This window comes from Hylaeus anthracinus, unplaced genomic scaffold (genome assembly GCF_026225885.1).
Source record: "Hylaeus anthracinus isolate JK02 unplaced genomic scaffold, UHH_iyHylAnth1.0_haploid 27376, whole genome shotgun sequence".
Taxonomy (NCBI): Eukaryota; Metazoa; Arthropoda; class Insecta; order Hymenoptera; family Colletidae; genus Hylaeus; species Hylaeus anthracinus.
In genome coordinates, this window is record NW_026535181.1 from 40,393 (window position 1) to 58,757 (window position 18,365).

Genomic DNA, 18,365 nt, shown 5'->3' on the forward strand with positions numbered 1-18,365 from the left:
ACTCGTCTATGCATATTCTAAAATATATAATGCAAAAAACTTGTTACAGGTTACTACGTACTTATTTTTCCTTACATCGAAATAGACTACGCAATAATTGAAGAATTATGAAAACCGTTAACGTTTCTTTCTTTCATGAATATGTATGTACACACATGTATGCATATGTATACGCAGAACCAATGATCTAACGATACTAAAGTAAAAATTAATCACAATGTTGCAACTTCTATGTAGAATAGCGATAACAAAACTGAAGTAATCCCTTTTCAATCTTCGATGCGAATAACGTCTGTAATGAAACGTTCGACGCAAATTAATTCGATTCCTTGGAGTGCAAGTTAGTGCGCTATTCCGTTTATTTGAAAAATAGAATGCATAAACCTTCCTGATAAACGGGAAAAAATAGATTAAGTGAACGTAACAGAATCGCTATATCGTGCGGAATACAATCGGCGAACGGAATTGCATAAACGTAAAACAGCGTTGGAAAACTAAAGTATCTCTCCAAAGTCAGCTGATTTCAGTCAACGAGACCACCATTGCTTCTTTACGAAGGTTTGTCCCGATGGTCAGGCTCGCGTGTGTGTGTGTGTGTGTATGCGTGTGTTTGTAGTGCATCCGAAGGAAAACATTACGCAGCTAGAACCCCGTTACATCCGAATCATCGTATTATGTTAAGAATCGTTGCACTAAACTGGACACGTGTGAGGAAGATGGAATTCACGTGGATGAATTACTTTTCATCCACCGTGCCCGAATAACAGGCCTAACATAAGACGCATGACGAAAGACAGACCTTCGAAAAATCCCATGTCTTTCATAGATTAGACTCAAACGTGCGAATAAGATGTCTTGGTTGGGATGCTTCCCTTGGTCGCAAGGGATCAAAAAACGAGCCTGCAGATATCTCCTACAACGATATCTTGGTCAATTTTTAGAGGAGAAGCTGACATTGGATCAACTCACAGTAGATCTTTACAATGGAACTAGTCGTGTAACCAATGTCAGCCTTGATGTACAGGTAACTATCACTTCCTTTGTTATGTGTTTCTTTGTTAAGCTCCTAAGGAAAACGACAGATATTAATATCCCTTAAGGCAACATGTAGTTTTTACGAAACAAAGAGAACAAGCAATGAGGGTGAATTGTTTACTAGATTTGTTATTTTTCATTTTAGGCGCTTAATGAGCTGGGAGAACAGCAACATCTGCCATTAGAATTTGTAGATGGTTTTGTAGCAGAGATGTCAATTAGTATACCGTGGTCAGCTTTGCTTAGCGAAGCTAGTTACGTGGAAGTGACAAGTCTAAGGTTAACGGTTCAACCAAGACAAAGGATGGAAAGTGGTACTTCAATGTTCGAATCCATGTGGAGCTCTATGACATCGAGTATGCAACTCGCACAAGAATGCTTGCAAGAAGATGCTAACAATGCTGGGAATTCTCAACCTTTAGAAGGAGTAGAATTGTTTGCACAAACGATAGATTCAAGTAAGAATTTGTATATACTGTAAGTAAGCTAATACGTGACTATTGAATTACAAAAAAAAAATCTTGTTTATTATAGTTTTATGCAGAGTGAAAGTCAGATTTATAGATACTGTGATACGTTTGGAACATGTGCCACTAGATTCTTCAACAGGAGTTGCAATAGAAATGTTTATAAAGAATCTCGAATATTCAGATGAAGCAGGCTTGGATCCAAGCAATACTTCATTAGATCCTAGTCAATCTACAAAAGGATATGTTGTGTCGGCATTTACGACTAAACGTTTTTACCTAGAAGGAGTGACTTTTCACACGGATGAATTTCCATCTAGTGCAAGAACTTTTTCTAGAAGTATAATAACAACGAGTAGGGGTTCGACGCCAGATTCTAAAGTAATGTATTTCACAAGAATTAGTAAGAAAATAGACAAAAACGAAAATGACAAAAATCGGATTCTTTTGTTATAGAATTCGGATGGCCAATTTTCTTCTGCACAAATGTCTCCCAATCAAAATACGCAAACTCCTCCAGATGCTAATATTATTAATAATTTAAGTGGATCGAATCCTATAATGTTTGCTAAGTTGGCAGGCAGACAAGAAATAAGATTAAAATTGAAACAAGGAGAAGGTGTCTCAGGGCCAAAGGTAAAAGTTGAATAATTAGAATTAAGCAGTAAACATTATGTGGATGTATAAAAGTATAAGAGAATAATGCTATTTGATCGTAACGTATTCGATAAAAAAGTAAAGAAGAACTAATTACTTCAGGTAGAATTAGAAGTAACTCTGGGATCTTTTACTTCGTTTTTAAGTCCGCGGCAAGTGCATGTTTTAATGGAATTAGGACATGGACTTGCGTCTCCGGACTTGGAAGACATCAGCAATGTCGCACCAAGAACGTGCGTCGAAAAACCTATGGCTCGCAGCGACTTTCATCGCGTGGAACGCGAACTTATTCAACAAATACAACCAACTCAAGGATTGCGTACTATGGTGATGAAAGTTATACTGTAATGCTTAAAATGATACTAAGGATTAACAAGAGATACTAAATAAAACAAATTCTCGTAAATAACAGGATCTAAGGCATACGCATGGTTGGTCAACGGCATCTTTGGACGAGTCTGACAATGAAGATGAATTTCTACCGATGCGACTACCGGGGTCCGCGTCGATGAGTAACTCTGTTACGAGTAACAATATCAGTATGGACGGGAGTATATCGTCTAGTAGTATTAGCTTAAAAAGTTCAGCAACAAATTTACCAAAGCAACGTAAACAGAGACATAGCGTGGATAGCGGTCCTTCCACGGAAACATCTCACTTTCACGTGAGAGTATCTTCCATAGCTATAGTCCTGTTACACGAAGATATATTAACTACTTGCGTAGACGGCGGTGGCTTAACGTGTTCTAGTATACGACAAATGAAGAGATCGGCAGAAGAATTTTTTAAAGAACTCGGATTGTTCGCAGCCACTGGATATGGAAACAAAGATTTTGATAAGGCATCGAAGTTGCTCTTAGACGCTTGCCATTTGAGTCACATTAGGTAGGCACAATCAGTACGTAAATACTGATAAATCTAAGAAGATCCGAAAGCTTTAACCTTCCTTGCTTATTACAGATTGCTTGCTGCGCCGTTAGTAATCGAAGGAAAAGAAAAAACTATGACGCTATCTTCTGCGATATCTGGAACCCTGACGTTAGCTAGTTTAGAAATTGTAGAATGTTTAATTGATTCCAACAGCTCTGGCGCGAGCGGAACTCCCCCGACGGAATATGTAGAACTACTTACATTTCCAAAAGAGAACTCAACGAATGTTGGCTTTACTAATAAAACAGATTTCAAAATGAAATTTAAATCCGTGGAAAATGCTCAGGGTGCTAAGCACGCTCAGTTAATGAAATCTACGAATCCGTGTACAGAAATTGAGTAAGTCTACGCATATCGATCTACACCGCGGAATGCTTACTAATTTTGATTCTTCTAGTATCGAATTGGAGCCATGTAAAAGCGAAGTGGACATAACCATCGTAGATAGGATATGCGCTCTATTGAATCCACAACCTATATGCTCGTGTAACCCTGTATCTAACAACAGAAATATCGTGAGTTCTTTACTGTACATCTGTTAATTACAATAAGCAATTTGTATTATTACATTATAAATTTCTTCAGAATCAACAAAATATATTTTATCAAGCCGTGGAGAGTCCCGCTTCGTCAGATTTTGCAGCCGTTATAAACGTATCCTCGTCGCAATGTACAGTAAAACTAAGGTAACGTAGAAATACGGTTGTAGAGAGTGTTCTGGAATCACGGCACATTTAAAAGGTTGATAACTTAAAAATAGGTTTCCAATACCAGATTTAAGACCACTGCACGATATGAATCGAGCACCGTGGTGGAAAAGATCAGTAAGAACGGATTACATGATTTTGAAACTGATAGATGCACAAATACATTCAACCATGAAAAGTCATCCTCACTCTGTAGCAAAGCATGAGATTCAGTTTCGTAAACTACTCTCTTCGTACGCGGAAACCGAGACAGACAAGCCGATAAAAATAGGCAAAGTTACAACTGACGAGAAGAACAACGCGTCGTGTCAACAAGTAAACGAGGGTTTTGGGTGGGCCAGAGTAGTAATTACGATTTACTCAAAACGTTCGAGCGGCCAGCTTGAAGATAGTTCCGAAGGAGAACCAGATTCTAGCTTGGACGAAGCTTTGGACAGCGCGCCTAAACATCAACCATCGCCGTTCAGCTCTAAGCGGGTTATTCATGAATCTGATACACCCCATTCGCAAGGAGACAAAGATGATTCAGAACAAAGGTTTACATAACAGAATTCTTTAGTAATCGGCGGATTAACGATATAATTCAGTTTCTCAACGTTTTCGCTTAACGATTCAGGATCTTTTCGGGAAAATAACATGTTAAAAATAATCGAAAATGAGAAGCAAGGTGGAAGAAAGGAACACGTAATGGTTGAACTTAGACTAATATATGCGGCTAAATCTAAAAATCAAATTACACGCGACAATGATAGGGAGCAAAGTCAAATTCGTTAATTTGCACGTAGCAACGTCATTATTTTGGAAATACGTGACAGCTCGATTACCATAAAATAATGTTAACAATAAGTGATTATGCAGGGGATCTGCGTAACGATACTTTAAGTTAAATCGTTGAGAAAACGAGTTGTTTCGGTATTGTCGCGATATCCACAAAAATAATGCGTGTACAGTTTCATGTATTCAAGATTATACTTGGCACGTTATAAAGTATAATTTTGTTGCGTTACATAGAGAAGGTGAAGAACTGATTATACCGGGAAGCCGAGAAGAAATGCTAGAATTCATGGACGAAGGCACGCGTAGTTCCAGAATTCAATTAGAAATTAACTTTCCATGTGTTTTCGTCCAAATACCATCTAAGCATCTATTCGAGTTACTGTACAATAGATTCAACAGTGATCTTCTGTTATGGAGATCATCAGCGCCGAGACCAAAGTATACTACGCACATGGAGAGTCATAAAGGGCTCGATTTGGCGTCTACCTTGTTACAAGAATCCGTTTATCCAAGGTGAATAGTATTAAACAAAGTCGCTATAATTTTCAGTTTAACAGTGGGTTTGTGTTTTAGATTTAGCACGTGTAAAAGTGGAATTCAGTATGATTCCGATTCGGACTCGAACGAAGAGGGTGTATTTCGTTCTGCAGCCGATAAAAGTTATAGGCAACATCAAAACAGGGTGTCGAGAAATGGTCAGAGCAACCTAGCGCTAATTTTGAATATAGACCAAGGTCTTCTTTGTATGTACGCTCCTGTTCGCGATTCGATGAGTAACGTTATTCCTGGCCAACAAGGAGAATTGATAATACGCGTAGAGGACACTACGATATTTTCGGTGACTTCGTACAAAGGAAACTCGAATTTGAGTTATGTATGCGCTATGATAAAAGAAACATCGTTGGATCATTGCGGATTAATGACGACTCCTTCGCAACCACCTACAATGATACGTATTAATAGCGTTAGCCCGCGGCATTGTCAAAAAGCTATATATAAAAGCGAGCTAGATGCGAACGTAATGGGAACAAATAACAGCGATAAAGATATGGTGATGCTTGCTATCCGAATACAAGCTGCTCATCAAACTCATCGTATAAAAGTTGGTTTAAAAATTGTTTCGAACAAATTGAATTTCTACGATCGCTCGATTAACCATGCTTTCTTTTACGATAGACTTTCAGAGTAGCCGTAGGCGTAACAAATGCTACATTGCGGTACAAGATGTGTACGACTGGTACATCGTGGTTCACACAACTAACGGATTGTCTCGACGTGATCGATTATCCAGTCGCTGGTTACTCATCGCCAGGAGTATTAACAGAGTTGCATTTACATTTCTGGGATTGTGCAATTGACTATAGGTTCTTGTTTTAACAGATCGAAACAACACCTGCGAATTATCTATACTTAAAAATTTGTATGATTTTAGGCCAATTCATCTGCCATTGAGATCGATGATAACTCTGGGTAACTTTAGCGTGTCCAGTAATATTGCCGCACAAACGAATACTTCAACGTTACGTTTTATAGCTGAAGATATCGCGTTGTTTGTATCTAACAAGCTAGGAAAAGTCGTGGACATAAAGCGAGACTACGTCTGCGTCATGGATGTTGGATTGTTCGAATTGTCGTTGAGGCTAAATAGTAAAATGTTTGGCGGAGCACCTAGAGTGGATCTCAGAGCGAGCAACAACGTTCTGCATATTCGCACGTGTTCGGATTCTGGTCGTATCCTTATTCAGTTGTTGACTTATTTTGCCAACGATGGAGATCTAATGCCAAACACGGAAAGTACCGAGAGTATCATGGTACCGAGTTCCGGAGACGAAGAGAGTCTCTTTGGCGACGAGAGTATCAACTTGTTGAGCACGAGTCAACTGGAGCGCGTAAACACTTTGATGGAAGAGGCGATGACAGAAACTGTAAACGGTAGATTCGAACGATACGATCGAATAGAATCGGTACGTCGAAACGAATGCGAAATAATAATTGATGACAATAATTCTGTTGCAGGAACAAGTGCGAGCGTGGATGGGAAAATCTTAAAAAACGAAGATAAAGTAGAAGTATTTTTCTTTCCCGATGAGTCTCACCCCCCTTCGCAGATAATCCCTGAGATGTCGAAAGGTCCCGAGCAATGTGCCAAGTCAGAGTGTAACGTTGAGATCGAGGATGCTAACGAAGACTTTTGTATATTAGGAGAAGAAGCAGGCGCAGGGATTATGCCTAGACACGGGGTACCGGAAGTTCGTTGGCTGTGTCAAGAGTCCTTAAGGATAGTAGATAATTACTTTTCGATTCCGCTCGGTAAACCCGACTTACTTAAAGCGCCTAGACATTTCCCTTCTCCAATTCTAAGGTACACCCTATGCGAAATGACATTAATTTGGCACATGTACGGAGGAAGGGATTTCGAATCCTCGCCACCAACAATTAAGAAACACGTGTCTATTAACGATAACAAAAATCTCCCTAACGCGACGATTCATGAAAGGTATGTATCCGACTTAAACGATCATCGAACGAGAGTTTTATTTCTGTAATTTTTATTGTGTACAGGAGTAGATCTCCATGGTACGACGGAGTATCTTTCAATGAATCGAACATGAACGAAGTACACTTCGGTAGTATACCAAATTCACCACGAGGAAAGTCTAAAGAAACTAGCGAATGGCACACGTTGGGCGGACCTGGCCGCCGACACGACGTTCTAATGGAAATAGAATTGACCAAAGTGCGTTTTCAGCACGAGGTCTACCCGGACAATACCGAAGAAGCAGCGAGACAAGTACTGTTGATAAGCGAGATAGAAATTAGGGACAGGCTAGCGTCTTCGTACATCAACAAATTCTTGTATCAGTACAGTAGCGAAGCGAAACCCAAACAGTCTCATGCAAATATGTTCGTCATGAAGGCGGTTCACATCAGACCGGATCCAAGATTAAGTGCTCAAGAATGTTGCTTGAAACTCAGCCTACTGCCGTTGCGTCTGAACATAGACCAAGACAGCCTATTATTCTTGATAGAGTTTTTCAACGAATTGAGCGGCGATCTAAAGGAGACCCAAGAGAATTCTAATACACCCAGCAACCCTCAGTCTTCGCCATTGTCTAAACAAGGGACGCCGACGCATCATCTACCGGTCATGAGCGTGAATGATACCGCGCCTAATACTCCAACGCCAACGAATACTTCGCAAAACGATAGTATAGATCCAAACTTGCTAATACTCCTGGAGGACGAGTTGATGATTAAAGAATGTAAAACCAAAATGAAAACGAAACAAGCAGTTCAGGAAGATTGTCAGCCGATATTTTTTAGGTAAGCATACACGCCTAGACACTATTACGATTGTCCTACACGATATCGGTAGCGATTGGTATCGGTCCGTCTCCATGTAACATTTTATATTAAAGTCTCGTTTTGTTTAATTCGTGTCAGGAGTGTCATATTTTCCCCCGAAGTCCTTGTTAGATTAGATTATCATGGGAAGCGTGTAGATCTCACTCACGGGCCAGTAGCGGGTCTCCTAATGGGCCTGGCACAGTTGAACTGTTCCGAATTAAGACTGAAAAGATTGACACATCGACATGGACTTCTGGGATTTGATAAGCTCGTAACGTTTTTAATTTCCGAGTGGTTGCAAGATATAAAGAAAAATCAACTTCCAAGTTTACTTGGCGGTGTAGGTCCTATGCACTCGTTGATACAATTGTGTAAGTATGAATTCTGATTTAATCGGTCATTCTAATCAGTCTTAATAAGTAATCGTTCGTTTCGTGTTACAGTTCAAGGCATACGTGACTTATTCTGGTTACCCATTGAACAGTACCAGAAAGATGGTAGAATCATTAGAGGACTGCAACGTGGTGCGAACAGTTTCACCACTTCAACTGCAATGGCAGCATTAGAATTGACTTCTAAGCTAATACACGCTATTCAAAGCACTGCCGAAACAGCTTACGACATGGTTAGTCCTGGCCCTAGCGTGAGGAAAAAAAGTAAAGGACAGAAAGGACGCAGGAAAAGATACAGCCAACCGTTGGATATTCGAGAAGGAATGGCTAACGCTTACTTGCTAGTAAAAGAGGCGAGTAATCTCAACTTTTCTCTCAACCCGTGATGTATCGTATGTTTCGCGTTGTTTATATATATATATATATAATGGAAATGCTTTTTTAGGGGTTGGGTGAAACTGCTGATCAATTAGTACGCGTAGCCAGCGAAGAACACGAGCAAAAGGGAGTCTCTGGCGCATTAGGAGGCGTGTTACGACAAATACCGCCAACGGTGATGAAACCGATCATTCTAGCGACCGAGGCAACTAACAATGTATTAGGCGGTATGCAATCGCAATTGGTGCCCGACGTGAGACGAGAAGCAACTCAAAAATGGCGGCAAGATTCGAACGACGCGAACTGAGACCGCTGTGATGATAAAACTGTGCCGAGTCCGTTTACGGCTCGATATCTGTGTGGCATATTGAATCCATGACGTGAATTACGGAGAGTCCAGGCGGGGGGGTGGTGGTGTTACGAAACGCGAAGCGAATTTGTTTGTTCAAAAACACGAAACATACAATACGTGAAAGTCAATTGACTCGATCACGTACGAACGCGAGCAAACTTGTTAGACCTAATCGCATAAATTTTAATGAAAAGACTTTGCAAGGTCACTCGACTATCCGATGCAACACATATTCGTGTAATTATACCTTTCAGTTCTATTGGTTTTTTCTTTCTTTTTTGTTACATATACATGCGACGAGATCAAACCGATTTGTTATATTTATAGTTTATAAATAAAATATATTATCGTGAAACATTATTCTCGCAGCTTGTATGTACTTTCGTTTTAATTATGCGTATGTTTTATACCAATGATATGTATCTGAAGATTTTTATTAATAAAATCGTAATGCTTATCACGCATGCTACTTTCTACGCGATAATAGAGGCGAATCGAATTGTCCAAGTTGATTGTTTATAAGACAAACGAATGTTTTTGTTTTTGAATAAAACTAATAAATTTATCGTTCATTTATTCTAGTCGTTCCTTTAGAATCGTGCACAATTCAGTAATGTAACATAAAACATAAACTGCATGTGCATGTATTTCTTATTAATAAAGCGAAAGAAACTTTTGGGACAACCTAATATATTTGCCTACTGGTAATGTAATTGAAACAACCCTAACAGTAGGCAACCTAATAATCGGGTACGTCGGAACATCTCTCGTGAAATTGGCGAGACCGTCATTGCATTAAACAATATTACCTACAACGCATATTATCGTATCATACGCTGCTGTCATATTTTCCTGTTTCAAAATTCTGATTGATCGATATAATGCTTACAAAATATCTAGCTTCGCAAGGCACGTTCGTATCCCTGAGGCACGCTGTATTTTGCATTTCTTCTTACAGATGTCACAGCAAGGAATTGTAGAAATCGTACGCCATCTTGTTTCATAGGAAATAATTACACGAACCGAGTGATAAGGTCGTGTATTACCCACCGATTCGCTAAGATTTGATGCACTTGTTTCGTCGTTGATAGCACTCGCTGCGAATCACGATTCCTAACCTATACCTACTGGGTACTACGTCCTGGTCGAGCGAGATCGAAAACTGTAACGCGAGAACATGGCCGACATGTGCTGCTCCCTGACGAGCACTATATCGATGAACACGTTTGATAAACACGTAATTTCGTCGAGTTGTCATGGCAAAAAACAATTGTTTATCGGGGAGCTTCGATTTAAATTCGACCGTCCTTGGACAGAAGCAAACACTGACAACTCGCCGAATCTACCTAAGCTCTCGCTGTGTCAATTAATCCGTTTTTTTCGTTACGAAATCGTCGCGACAAATCGACTCGCGCCGAGGATGCACGAGACTGGCGAAGAAGGCGAATTTGAAAGTTACGAAAGTTTAACGACCATAACCGATCCACAGGAAGATCATAAGTTGGAATCGACGGTCAAAGATACGGAAAGTCTCGTACAGATTACGCGAGAACTCGTAAAAAACGTACAACGGGAACTCGGTTTGATCAAACTATGTTGGCCAGAAGTTGACTCGAGAAAGGAACTTTACCTGAAGACGATTCCCAGCAGCTATCGTACCCTCAGCGGTAAGGAGAAGGTGCTCGCGTGGTACGCAGAAAACTTTCGACAACAATTTCATGCGAAATACCCGAATCGAAAGCCGCTTCTCCTCGTCTGCGAAAACGAATGCGGCGTGCAAGTAAGTCAATCGCGAACTACCGCCAAACTGGCCGATCGGGATACGAGCGAACATGGCGGTGCCTTCGATAATCGAACCTGACACGCGTTACGCGATCGAAAGTAAACTAAATCAAGGGCACGTCTCTACCAGAATTTCAATTCGATGTAAATAATACATATCTATCTATTTCTATGTCACTTTGAAATTTGATTCTTAAATAAATTAAAGATATCAATTGGATAACTGTAACGTACGCGAAACTCGATTCGATTAATCGTTTCGCCTTGTAAAGTTTTCGAATAGCCCAAGATGACGAACGATAGATAGCTTCATGCAATAACCTCGTCCCGCGAACTTTAAACTCGTTTACAGTGTTGTCGGTTCAAAAGAATATCGAAATATTTTATACGTAACATCGGATATATTTACATTTACACACTTCTCTGCATAAATATTACAGCACGTGTTTCTGTTTATTTATCGTTTTTCATTATCGAATCGACGAGGCAACCTTTCTAACGACCAACGAAATAGCAATGCCGTCAGCGACGAGATATATCGAAAAGCCACGAAATTTCTCCGTCGCTCTACTTACTATTTCAACGATGGAAAATTTTCATTTCTCGTTACTCTCGTTCGGTTTTCTATCGCACGTTCTTCGGTATAGAGGACAAGTGTTAAAAAATATGCGAATACGTTCGTGTTTTATTATTTTCTTCGGTGTATTCTTTCGATAAATATTTTTCGACTCGATTGTACAAAGGCATATTATTTATCTTCATATAAAAATTAAAACGTGTTATAAATAAAATTATGTATCGATATTACCATTAAAATTCATGTTTTTTTTTTTTCTCTTTTCTTTTCTTCCGAGTCGTTCATTTCATTTAAGGTGTACGCGCGTTATTCTTTTAAAAGGTAACGAGGAATGTCGTCTTGAAATAGATTCTAACCTCTCTCCTTGTCGTTCGTCTTTCTCTCCCTTCGATTTTAATTTAACTAATGGAAATATAACTGCGTAATAGGAATCTTTCTAATACACTCGAACCTTCTCTTCTACGATCTAAATAATAAAAATAAACTTCGCTATACATTTATTCGTACATGCTTCAAACGTTCTACAAATACATGGTATGCACTTCGCGTGCAAGTGCACGGTCACAGTCTTATTTACACGCACTGTCGCACTCGACAGTGCTTACTTCACTTTGGTTTCCTGTTTTCTCTCTCTGTGTATGCGTGTGTGTATGCGTGTGTGTATGCGTGTGTGTGTGTGTTTTGTTTGTTTCTATTGTTTTCGTTCGTTATAAATACGCTTTGCTACACGCAAGAATTAGTTTCCCCTTGGAAAGTACATTCGAACACGATAGGAACGACCGTTTCACGAGTCGACAGTTAATTTTCAAAGTGAGATTAGGAAGTAGCTTCGTTCAGATTTTTCTCGCAATGATTCGATCCAATCATCCGCGTGGGGCGATTCTCGACTGGCAAACGGACTCGTTTCGCGACGATGCGAAAGAAAACAGAAAAAATATGTAAAATAAATATTGGAGAAGAGAAAGAGACAGTCACGGGGGGTGGGGCCCGGGGATTTAAATCTCGTCACAGAGACGGACAACATTTTATTCGAACACTGGGAGAAATGAAAACGACCGTTGTTCAACGAGGAACGGATAAAGAAAAGCGTTTGTCTCGTGTTCGTCGTTCCGAGTGTTCGAAACAAATGAGAGAATTTTGCCCATCTTTGTCTCGTATCGTAGCAAAGCATCGTTAAAGAATACGGGGCAGGAGGGAAGAAACGAATCGCGAGATAAGAGTGTGTTTTACAGTTGGCTCGCTTTCCTGTGCAGAAATTCGTGTCTACGACTATCAGACGAAGTACGCTGCCATATCCGGAACTGTACACGTGGCAGGGGTGCGGAAAATTCGTCAGCGACTATATCGAGTACGTGCCGCTAGACAAAGCACTCGGCATGGTAAGTAGTCGAACGTGTCACACTTCATCGAACGTCTTACTTCGTAAAGCTAAGCGACGAAGGTCCTTAAATATATATAATATATATATATATATAATTTCTCATCGATATAACAAACATCGCGTCTCGTCGTACTCGTCAAATTTTTTGTTCTTCGTTTTATCGTTTTTGGACCATTTAGTTTCGCGCGAGTCGCGTGCACACGTACACGTACACACACACACACGCGCGCGCGCGCGCGCACATACGCATACGCTCGCGTAACCTTACTTTATATACCATACGTAAATAACTCGCTAACAGAACACGAGAGGTAGAACTGTTTAGGGAAAAAAGCGCCAGTCCACAATAAACATCGCGAAGCCATTTTAAATATTACTCGCGCGATAATCGAACCACGTACACGTAACCGAAACAATTTTCAAACGAAATGAAGGAATCTCGACCGTGGACAACGTATTCTTCGCGATCTCTCGATACTTCCGACTTCGTTAACGCACCGGTGTCGCGTCGGTGTATATGTTTATCCGTGCGAAAAACAATCCCTAAAGACGCACGTTTAACGATCGATGGATCCCGTTTCTCCTCCGTTTCGCGTCTCGATCGTCACGGGGAAGTATCGCGACGCGCGCGTTCGTGCATTCTCTCTCGCACACCTTAACACTAACGAATGATAAAGTGATCGATATAATAATACCTCTCCTACGGACACCTCAACTTTTATAATAATTACAACAGTCCATTCACGAATTTGGTATATCCTCTTATGTACATGGTTGCGATAAACGGAAAAGATCATTGCGATCCTCCGATTTCATTCGGCCCCGACTCCCGAGCCGAATTCGAGAAACGAAAAGGAGAAAACTATGGGTCAAGGGACGAGGGTAAAAAAGAGGGAACAGAATGTTTGAAATCGCGAAACGAAAGAGTCGGAGAGAACGCGAATTGGCAACCCAAGATTTGGACGTATCACCTGGAAGAATAATTAATAAAAGTATGCGAGTCTCGAGTACCGAATGAAACGCGTACAACTCCTTGTGCGTCGTTCGGTTGGGTAACAAAATTCAAATTCGATTCGTTAAAATGACGTACAATAACTAGACCGAGGATCGTACGCGTCTACGATGTGAATTTCTACGATAAACGAATGCTGAACGTAACTAAAAGGTATATGGACTTATGCGAATTATAGAATACATTAAACATACGTCGCGTATACTTTACGTATGTTTTCTACGTTGTCGTACATCGTGAGTGCATAAAATCTACAGTCTGATGATAACGAGAGAATCGAATGGTTGATCCACGAAATAAAAGTAACCACCCGATCGTGGTTAATAAGCGATACTGTTGTTCGAAAGGAAGAAAAAATTCTGTTAAAAACAAAAGGGGGAAAAAGAAAAAAGAATCGAAAAAAGAAAAAAAAAAAGAAAAAGACAATTGGTTCCGACGACGGGACCGAAGAGTTCGACGAAAGGAGATCGAGCGTGTGTCGCGGTAACACGAAGGAAGAAGTCGAGCTCGACCTCTCTCCTCAGTTTCTCTCTCGCACTCTCTAGCTATCCGTTTCGATCTGCTGTCTCGGCGTTTGCCGCGCTAACCGCACTCTTTCTAAGATATATATTTAGCATCACAGAGCTTCGTCTCGCCTACTTTCTGCTTTGTTTCGCGCTAGACGATGACTTCTTTCTACACGCCTTCAGATTGTCCAATAGGTATTTGAACTGTATAATCTGGAGCCTCGTGACCGCCGGGTCCGAGCATTTGTCCAACCACTTGAAGAACTTTTCCCCGTGCTCGATCGCCTCCTCGGTGCTGGCGGGCACGTCGCCCGACGTCTCGACGTCCTCGTCCTCCGGCACCTCCATGTTCAAGCTTCGTTTAACGTTCTCGTTGTTGTTGTTGTTGTTGTTGTTGTTGCACAGCACGTTGTCGAGCATGGCCCTCGCCTTGCTCGGCGATTTCTTGGCGACGGGACTAGGCGCGAGTTGCGTCGGCGTCGGCGTTATCAGCGGGAAGCTGCACTGTTTGTACCACTGCCAAAACCACGATCCATCTTGCTGATTGATGCTCGGATTGAAGCTGGCCGACTGTTGGCCGAGCAGTTGTTGTTGCTGCGTCAGCCAGAGCCAGAGGGCCTCGTCGACCTTTTTGTTGTTGGTGCCACTGACGTTCCCGTCCTTCTTCGGTTTCGCGGATCGCTGAATGCTGCTGTTGTTCTCGTTGGTCTTCCTCGGTGAAGCTGGGACCGGCGTCGAGGGCGCCTCCGCGGCAGGTGGCAGGCTCTTCCTCGTGCAGGATTTCGCGACAACGGAATCCATCTGAGCCGGAGCGATCGCGGAAATACTGTGCCTCTTGTTGCTACCTCCGTTCAAGCTGCTCGCTGTGTTCGGTAAACACGCGTTACCGGTGCTGCTCTTGGTATATTGGAGACCGTTTTCCACGAGGCCAACGGTGCTGCCGTGGGACAGGGCGGGCGACATGCTCAACAGATTCTTGGCCAACGTGCCGGTGGCGCCCGAGAGCAGGCCCAGCTGTTGCAAAAGCAACGAACTATTCTCGGGTCTCATGCCTGCCATGCTGGTCATCAGGCCCACGTAATCGATCTTGGGTTGCTTGCCGTCCGGTTTGCCGTCGGCGTCTGTGCAAATGTCACCTACGAACGACGTACCCGCTCCCGTCACCGAACTTTGCTGATCTATTTTCGACTTCTTCGCGCAAGGACCCTCGTCCTCGCTCGACAGATTCGCCGAACCGCCGGCCAAATTTCCGGCCGTCACGTTCGCCCCGGAGGACGAAGCGGGCGAGTGCGCCTCGCTGTCGGGCGTCGACGAATTCCTCGCCATTCCTCGAATTTTGTGTTCTGATTTGCACCATCCCCTTAACGTCGATTCGGGAACACCGATATCGCGTGCCACCGAGGCCTTGCTCTCCCCCTCGTGAACCCTTTGGATCGCGTCCATCTTCTCGGATGCGGAAAGTGCCCTCAAAGGGCGCTTCCCCGGTCGCGCCGACTCGCCTCTCATCGCGGCGAGACGACTCTCCTTGCCCTCGCGAACACGATCCTCGTAACCGTTGTCTTCCGTCGTCGCGATACCTTCCTCGATCACTTTGGGATCTATCTTGTTTGTCCTGCGATCCCTGCGCGGCTTGTCGCGTCCGTCTAGCGCTCGATGATCGGGATCGTCGACGTAGACGTCCAAGTTCGTCCTTAGATCCAGGTTGAACGATTTTTTCCAAAATTCTCGGTCGAACTCGAACGTTTCCGTTGCACCGCGTTCTCTTCTTTTTTGCTGTGCGTGTGCCCCGTTGGTTCGGCGGTAGCTTGGTTAGCCACTGGTTTCTTCGGTTCTCCAACCGTCACCGTGCCTCGAGCGGTTTTGTGACGCGCGCGAGAAGGCGATCGATCGACGTTCACGTTCCAGATCGCGCCATCCGACTATATCGGGCCTGCGTGTGGACACGCGAGGAATTCCAATTGCTCGTCCGCGAGACGTCAACGGGGGACGGGGGGGACGAAGGGGAGGAGGGGGACACAACGTACGCACGACCGTGCTCGATAAAGAAAGAGGATCGAGAGATAGGTCGAGCTCGAGGCACCGTCGCGCAGAGTTCTTTCTGCGAACGCCGTCCGATTCGATCAACGTCGATAAGAAGGTGTTCCCAATTAGGCGTTCGTAGCCGCAACGTCGACGACGTACGGGCAACGGTAACACGGAGCAGCCAGAGAGATCCGTACGCCGTACCGTTGCCACGGCGTGTGGCAGCGATTCGTATCTCGCGCAGTAGTAAATAATACCGTGTGTAAACGTGGTTACGCCGGTCGGGGGAGGTCCTCCTCCGTGGAATAGCACATGCGCTCACAGAGAGTAATAAAGAACTTTTTTATGAATGAAACAACTCGGTCGGGCGGTTCCCCTCCTCGTCTGCCGCCCTCCCCCCTCCCTGAGCACTGTTTCTCTCTCTGTTCGCCACGCTTCTCCGCTCGGCGCGCACCGTCGAACCTCCTTCCTCACCGAACGCGTCCTCGGCGCTAGCGCGAGTAAAACGGGGCACGTTGCTTCGCTGCTCTGCTCTTCGTTCGCGGGCACATCAGCCAATCCGCGGTCCGCGCGGGAAAACGATATTATTGCTGTACCACGAGGAATAGCTGCCGACTCGGGTAGGAACGAGACGGGACGAAAGATGGAATCGAGAGAAACAAAGACGGTGCTAGACACGCACGGTCCGTCGACGCTCCGCGAGTCGGATCAGTTTTCGCCCGTCGCGTTATTCGCGCGCTTCATTTCGCTCGTCTCGGTTCCGTCCACGAGCCCTCTCGATGATTGCTCGTTCTCCGTCTTCCTTCCACTAGTCCCGTACGCGTGTCCTCTTGCTCGCTCCCTGCGTGCTGTTCGGAGGTCTCGAGCCAGCGACGGAGATATCGCCGACCAAGCGAGAAAGAGACGCTGCCAGACACCGAAAGGAAAAGAAAAAAAAAAAAAAACCACACACAGTCTCGACGCAACGGCTCGACGAAAGGACGGGGCGTCAAGGACAAATCCCGTCGTCGCGCACACCAATTCGTGAAAACACAGTTTAAATTTTCAACGACTCCCGAACAGAGAAATCTGTGTTTCTCGTTCGTCTTCGCGACGATTATTCGATCAGCAGGTAACACAAGACTCCGAATTCACAAAAAAAATCCAGAGGATCGAACGGCTCGGTTGAAATCGCGACGATACACAAAAATCCGTAGCCACGCTCGGCCGACACCGTTCGATTATTCACTCGTGTCTTCACTTCGATTTCTTCACTGACTATCGGACTCGATAACGCGTACGGCGTGGAACGTGTAACGCTTCGCGGACTTCCGTTTCTATAAATAACGATAATATATCGCCGATTAATCCCAGCACAGAAGTCGGACCAAACGGACCGTGACACCGGCGATCCTCACCTGACGGTGGATCGAACTCGACTGAACCGCCGGTGTGTGTGCGTGTCGCTACTCGCTGGCTTCGCGTTTACTGGTTTTCGGGGGCGCGTCGCTCGCCTTCCTTCTCGACCGTCGAACCTGATCGCCGATCGGTCCGACCCACCCGTTTCTACGCTTCGCAGCTAACTCTTGTTCGGTTGTGTGTGCCACGGTATTACACACGGCGAGGGCGCCAACTACCAACGCACGATGCTCTCGCGACGAATCGCGACGCTCAACTGCGGCGGTGGTCGCCGCCGGCTTTCCGCGGACTCGCGACGCCGTCTTCCCTCGCCCCTCTCCCTTTGCCCTGCTACGCCGCGGTTCTCCCCTCCCGATCTTCCCCTCGCCCTGCGGCACCTCGCCATTCGGCCCCCTCTCGCCCCTTCCCCTTCCCAATCCCACCACACACACACACCTCCCCTCCTCCTCCTCCTCCTCCCGCAGCGCCGAAGCCCAGCTTGCGCCTCGCCTTGCCATGCCATGCTTTGCCATGCCGCGTTGCGCGTCTTGCTTTTGCCTCGTCTTGCCTATACTCGCTCTTCTACGCTACCTCGCGGCCCTTCCTGACCCCCCCCTCCCTCCCTCCCTCCCCGCCCGTCCGTCCGTCCGTCCTCGACGGTCCTC

The 18,365-nt window shown here is 44.1% G+C and overlaps 3 protein-coding genes across 5 annotated transcripts; 2 read left to right on the forward strand and 1 right to left on the reverse strand.

Moving 5' to 3' along the window:
- The first annotated feature begins 303 nt into the window (after nt 1-303).
- On the forward strand, nt 304-9,507 carry LOC128893363 (autophagy-related protein 2 homolog B-like). Of its 3 annotated transcripts, XM_054154272.1 has the most exons (19): nt 304-1,024; nt 1,181-1,493; nt 1,570-1,883; nt 1,959-2,138; nt 2,262-2,486; nt 2,572-3,044; nt 3,120-3,428; nt 3,487-3,604; nt 3,675-3,775; nt 3,850-4,332; nt 4,808-5,086; nt 5,147-5,675; nt 5,750-5,937; nt 6,006-6,505; nt 6,590-7,070; nt 7,136-7,897; nt 8,018-8,292; nt 8,365-8,666; nt 8,759-9,507. In XM_054154272.1, the coding sequence occupies exons 1-19, from the start codon at nt 851-853 to the stop codon at nt 8,996-8,998; spliced, it is 6,246 nt and encodes a 2,081-aa protein (XP_054010247.1). In that variant the 5' UTR covers nt 304-850; the 3' UTR covers nt 8,999-9,507. The 3 variants fall into 3 exon arrangements, with proteins under 3 accessions (XP_054010247.1, XP_054010248.1, XP_054010249.1); XM_054154273.1 differs by lacking the exons at nt 8,018-8,292; nt 8,759-9,507 and having other exon boundaries at nt 8,365-8,513; XM_054154274.1 differs by lacking the exons at nt 304-1,024; nt 1,181-1,493; nt 1,570-1,883 and having other exon boundaries at nt 2,024-2,138; nt 2,266-2,486.
- A 956-nt stretch (nt 9,508-10,463) lies between these two features.
- On the forward strand, nt 10,464-14,091 carry LOC128893361 (dynein regulatory complex subunit 7-like). Its single transcript, XM_054154270.1, has 2 exons — nt 10,464-10,823; nt 12,656-14,091. The coding sequence occupies exons 1-2, from the start codon at nt 10,464-10,466 to the stop codon at nt 13,043-13,045; spliced, it is 750 nt and encodes a 249-aa protein (XP_054010245.1). The 3' UTR covers nt 13,046-14,091.
- Nucleotides 14,092-14,186: 95 nt separating this feature from the next.
- On the reverse strand, nt 14,187-16,287 carry LOC128893362 (protein distal antenna-like). The gene has a single exon (XM_054154271.1). It carries the CDS (start codon nt 15,805-15,807, stop codon nt 14,431-14,433), a length of 1,377 nt encoding a protein of 458 aa, XP_054010246.1. The 5' UTR covers nt 15,808-16,287; the 3' UTR covers nt 14,187-14,430.
- Nucleotides 16,288-18,365: the final 2,078 nt, after the last annotated feature.

Bases quoted from the DNA above. Each gene is read 5' to 3' on its own strand.
- LOC128893363 (XM_054154272.1), top strand. From the start codon at position 851: ATGTCTTGGTTGGGATGCTTCCCTTGGTCGCAAGGGATCAAAAAACGA. The intron at 3,605-3,674 runs GTGAGTTCTTTA...AAATTTCTTCAG, and splicing joins TATCTAACAACAGAAATATC to AATCAACAAAATATATTTTA. The intron at 8,667-8,758 runs GCGAGTAATCTC...ATGCTTTTTTAG, and splicing joins CTTACTTGCTAGTAAAAGAG to GGGTTGGGTGAAACTGCTGA.
- LOC128893361 (XM_054154270.1), top strand. From the start codon at position 10,464: ATGCACGAGACTGGCGAAGAAGGCGAATTTGAAAGTTACGAAAGTTTA. The intron at 10,824-12,655 runs GTAAGTCAATCG...TTTCCTGTGCAG, and splicing joins AAAACGAATGCGGCGTGCAA to AAATTCGTGTCTACGACTAT.
- LOC128893362 (XM_054154271.1), bottom strand. From the start codon at position 15,807: ATGAGAGGCGAGTCGGCGCGACCGGGGAAGCGCCCTTTGAGGGCACTT.